The 5,465-nt window shown below is 36.7% G+C and overlaps 2 protein-coding genes across 2 annotated transcripts; both read right to left on the reverse strand.

Moving 5' to 3' along the window:
• Positions 1 to 515: 515 nt before the first annotated feature.
• Positions 516 to 1,163, reverse strand: LOC111025790 (uncharacterized). Its single transcript, XM_022303680.2, has 2 exons — positions 788 to 1,163; positions 516 to 670 (listed from the first exon to the last, which is right to left on the reverse strand). Exons 1-2 carry the CDS (start codon positions 1,161 to 1,163, stop codon positions 516 to 518), a joined length of 531 nt encoding a protein of 176 aa, XP_022159372.1.
• A 2,571-nt stretch (positions 1,164 to 3,734) lies between these two features.
• LOC111025789 (protein GRIM REAPER-like) lies at positions 3,735 to 4,365 on the reverse strand. Its single transcript, XM_022303679.2, has one exon. It carries the CDS (start codon positions 4,333 to 4,335, stop codon positions 3,907 to 3,909), a length of 429 nt encoding a protein of 142 aa, XP_022159371.1. The 5' UTR covers positions 4,336 to 4,365; the 3' UTR covers positions 3,735 to 3,906.
• Positions 4,366 to 5,465: the final 1,100 nt, after the last annotated feature.

Here is a 5,465-nt window from a genome sequence, read left to right on the forward strand (position 1 = left end):
ACGTACGGAGACTCTATTCAAGTGAGATGGAGCAGCCAATTTTGCAACCACATGTAGCATGCTGTAGCATTTATTTTTCTCACAACTCATAAATAATATTCTACTTGTCATTCTTCTTTCTATCCTATCTCATATATTAAAGTGAAGACATCTTCCTGTCGATTTTCAGCTACTACGTGAAACATGGTTTTATTATCATCATCAACTATGCATATCAAATCAACACATGAACGAATGAGCACGATTAAGATCTCGACATTTCCAACTCTTGCCGCATCGTGCATTAATATTGAGGGACTTTGGATCAACTTTTTTAGGTCGTCTTTTTTAAGGCTACCAAAAATAACCTCCCATAAATGTTCAACCACTCGACGAGCTAATGTTTGCATCAAAAGTTTGTTGTCCTTTGAAGCCTAGCAAGAGAAAACATGATATAACACATCATATCATATCATATCATATATATACATATATAGTTGTGCTTCAAATAGATATAAATTTACGTATATATTCACCTAGAAATCTGTTAGATATGTTTTCCGAAGCTCACTACTGCTACCAATTGTTCCATATGGTTTTCTGGCCAGGACGTGCAAAGCTGTGTCTCCATTTTCCTCCCTCCGTTCCAATGCTAATTCTGGTTTCTTTTTAAGAATTTTCAATGCTATGTCTGTTAGAAAAAAGAGGGAGAAAGATATAATTAATTAATTGGCATTGATGGGTATATAAAAACTTTAATTAAGAAACTTTGATGCAGATAAATTATGATGGAAGGCAAATTAATTACCATAATAATCAAGCGAGATGGTAGCAATAAAAAGTTCAATCTGTTGAGAAGTATGTAAAGCGTAGAAATTGGTCTTAGAGAGGAGGAAGGAAGCCATGTCTCTGCGCTTGTAAGCAATTGCGACAAAAACAGGACTTGGATTTTGAGGATTTTGAGGATCGAGAAGATTTGGAAGAGTGGGATTCTTGTCCACCATTAGTTTGGCAATTTTTACAACACCCGACATAGAGGCAATAGTGAGGGCAGTATTTCCTCTATCATTTTTGAGAGCCAAGTCGGATGAGGAGATGAGCTGAACCAAATTATGAACAAAAGAAACATGCTTTTTAGCAGCAGCAATGTGAAGAGCAGTGTCCCCTTCATCATTTAACTTCATTGTAAGAGTCGATGAATCCAATTCGAATATAGACTTCGCGGTCTTCGCGGTCTTCCAGTCACCGTTGCGTGCTATTTTATATAACTCGTTGGCTGAACAGTCAAACAAATTATCTCTATTAGTATGAAATCCCGGTGAGAAAAACAATACCAAAAAGAACAAATACTTACAAACAGTGGGATTAGGATTATTATAATCGCTCTCTTTTGTTGTTGTATCGGCATCATGAACAGTAACAACAAAAACATCCTGATCTTTGCTCTTTACAATTACAAATAACCCTCCTCGATTCCTGCATTTCTATTGTAAAAATTAAGAATTAGCCTAGAAGGTGGTGACCTATATAAAATTCAAAGAACACATTATTATGAAATGGATTTTCAACCTTTTTCGAACTCTTCTTCCTTTGACTGACGGCAAAGTGAGAGACTATGTGCGTTTGGTGTGCTAAAATTTGGCCATAATTAGTCTCTTAATATAAACTTCAAGACCTAATTAATGGACTGTTTCACTTTCTAAATTAAGATGGAGGGGCGAGCGGATGACGGCGGTATCTCAGTAACAAAATTTTTCTTGTTTAATTTTTGGTTGCAATTAAAATTAGAAAACAACAATAAAAATGTATGTACTAACCTTTTTTCAATAAAACAATAAAAATAAAAGTGTTTGTTACATATTTTGAAATCAAATAATATCTCTCAATTTTAAATGTCATGTAATATATTTTGTCAGTCCGATTATAACTCAACGGGATAAGACAACTATTATCAAAGGGTTGATGGATGAGTATACTCCTCATTTCGATTCATGGAATGTGATTTGGGACACAATGGGATTATGTGTGTCTCAATAGAAAAGAGATCACTTGAGTATAGCACAAGATTATCTTTTTTTGCTGTCAATTAGAGTCGACCGGTAAACAAGGTAAACCCAAATGGGAACTAAAGGGAGGGTACTGCATTGGCCGGCAGAAGGCTCTCCCTTACTATTAATACTCACCCTAAAATTATCTTTCGAAATTTGTACAAGATCTAACGAGTGAAAATCAATATTATTAAATAGGAGAGAAATGACACGTTTAAATACACAGCCTCATATATTTAGAACAAAATTAAAATGTTTAATGTTGGAAAGGTTACAAAAATAGAATAAAGTAGCACAATTTAGAACTAAAGTATAAAACCAATAATTAGTATGAGAATAATTTGACATGTGGAAGATATATAAAACTCCTATCGATCTCATTGGGGGATTGATTGAATTATTCTATAGAAAGTTAAAAGTACAACCACAAACACATCTCCCATTACTCTAAAGGAGGTACTTTATGTTATTTTAATATTAACTTGATCCAAACACATTGACCTTTATCATTTTTATAATATTTGAATTTTCATGTCTGACCAACAGGTGTCAAATAACAGCTCCAAAGAATTTAAGTACTTTAACTTAATGCCCAATTAATTATTAATCATCACAGTTTATTAATATTATACTAAAACACCCTTTTAAGCTCTATTACTTCTTTTTTCTTCTGTTATTATTATTTGATTAAGTGAATCATATGCAATCAATGTGAAATGTTTGAAAAATAATAACATGAATTGTAACCTGCTTTTTCTATTAAGAAACTATTTACTAATATTGAAATTGAAATTTAAAAAGTAATATATTATTTACCACGTTACCAATAAACACAGCAACTCAAAACTGAATTTAAAAAATAACAAATAAAAATCTGATATTTTAATGAAGTAATGTTTATATTTGTTGCAACTAATTTGTGTATTTAATTAGTGGGATGCCCAAGTCTAAATCCAATATTAATTAAATCAGTGGTTGCCATTAATACTAATTTGTGTATTTATCAGTGGTTGCTATTAATATTAATACTAAAATATGGTAGATTGTTTGGTATTTAATTTAATAGGTTAAAAAGTCGCTTTTATAAGTTGAAAATGCCTCTACGTCTCTCTTATTTCTGACTTCATTGAATAAGAAACTTGACATAGCCACTTTCATATCCTTTTCTGATAATTCAAAACCCTCCCTACTTAAGCTTATATTATATAATTTTTTTCATTTCCATTTCCACCCCTTTTTATAAGCCAAGTCAAACAAAGGAGAGGAAGAAAATAAATTAGTTTATAAATAAATATGTATTATCAAGTATAGCAACCGCCAACATTAGCATTTAAACTCAGCACTAATTGACATCTATCCGATCATCACTTCAATGATATATTTAAATATATAGCAAAAGGTTTTAAATGGTATAAAAATACCATAATTCAAATGATTTTGTGATTCTTTTCTAAAATACATATGAAATCTATGTTATGGAGTGAGATTTTTTTTTCCTTTTCAAAAAAGAATTTTTGTTACTTGTCCAATATTTTAAACTATTTTTTGGCTCATGAAATTGCATGTTACACATTACACAATATCGAAAACTTCATCAAAATAATCAATATAAACTGTTCAAGATCTCACACACATCACGTAAACAATCTTGGAGCTTTTTTTTTTCTAGCTTAATTAAAATTAAGAAACCAAAGAATGGACCTTGATTATAGGAAAAGTCTGGTATTGAGACCTTGCCTATTATTACCACCTAGTGCTACACATGCATGCACAAACCCTAGCAAATTAATTATATATGAACCATAAATCTATAATCTTAACAAATTATTTAATTTCTATACGTAGGTCATGCCATGAAAGGGCTAGGGCCATAGCTTAATTAAGCATAATCACACATCCCATATACGCATAAGCTTCCTTTACTACACTCATTGTTGCAGCCTCCACAGTGCTTCACATTGAACGTCGGATTCACACACTTCCCTTTGCAGCATATCTTCGACTGCTTGCATTTCTTCCCGCACCTCCCGCAGTTGTATTGATCCGTCTCCACGTTTACACACTTCTTCTTGCAGCAATCCGGCCCCGCGCTGCCCTCACTACGGCACACTCTCGGGTATTTGTTGCACGTCATCTTATTCCCCAGAGGTTGGAAGTCAATGAGAAAGCGGCGGAGCGAACTCGACGGAGAATCGTCTTCTGTCTCCACCGGAGGAACTCCCTCTTCCTCTAGGGAAGCAGCTGCATGGGCTGCATAATGAGAGATGATGGCCAAGACTACCAAAAGAAATAGCTTTGAGAACTTCATTTTATGTGAACTCAAAAGAGAGAACAGAAGAGTAGAAATGACCTGGGGTTGACGAAATGAATGTCTTGAGGGAGATATATATAGGCTGGAGGCTTGGAGCTTGGGTTTAGAGTAGAGCAATGAAATGGTGATAGTGGATTGGTCCAAATCAGCGACTACCCAAATTGAAGATAAAACGAGTTAGGTTTTTGACGAGGTATGAAATTCCAAATTAGGCCAAAGAAAATTACGTATAAATTAGAGATATAGATATGTATATAGGGAAAGTTTTAAATTCTGGATTTAGCTAAGATATGTGTTCCGTTGCACTGTGTTTGAGGGAAAGAATACCCTGGACATGTGGAGGACAGCCATTGGTGCCCCAAGGTGACCATGAGTCATGCCCCAGCTCGGACCGCCGAGATCACCACCACTAGCGTTGACAGATACTAAGTATGAGGGCCGAGGTGAACCTGGCTGAGGTCCGACCTACCGGGAAGCTCGGTGGGAGCCGATGTGAGCTACTGTCAGCGGCGTGATTATCGGGTGTAACCGTCGGTCCCGAGATTACCGGGTGTAACCGACGGTCCCGAGATTACCGGGTGTAACCGTCGCGAGATTAGCGGGACTACCACCCATAAGTAGAGGACCTCACTCCGCGATCAGGTACGATGATTTCTGACCTCGAACTAAACTGGGAATCCGATCTATACTGACTTGATCGTCGGAGTGCTCACATTTTTGTGCAGGTCCGCCCAAGTATTCAGATCGGTCCGGAGGCCGAGTTCGAGCTGCAATCTGAAATACACTGTTGTGCATATCCTTGCATAAACATTTGGCGCCGTCTGTGGGGAAGACAATCTAAGTCATCCCAATTCTTTTAAACCAACACGCGAGCGAAAATGGTTCAAACCGCAAACTCGACCAATATGGCAGATCGAAGGACCCTAGCCGCCAGCAATGCCCACCAGAGGGAGGTCGGAGCAGCAGTGGTAGAGGGCCAAGGTCACGACGGCCTAGCAGCAGAACCCCTCCGCAAGGGCGCCCGGGGTCCAGCCCCGGCCCCGACAAGTGAGAACTTCGATGCACTCCAGAGAGAAATGGAGGCAATGCGCACAAAAATGCGGTCCATGGACGAAATGTATAACGAA

The sequence above is a fragment of the Momordica charantia genome, assembly GCF_013281855.1.
Source record: "Momordica charantia cultivar OHB3-1 chromosome 8 unlocalized genomic scaffold, Mcharantia_2.0 BLBB01000008.1, whole genome shotgun sequence".
Taxonomy (NCBI): Eukaryota; Viridiplantae; Streptophyta; class Magnoliopsida; order Cucurbitales; family Cucurbitaceae; genus Momordica; species Momordica charantia.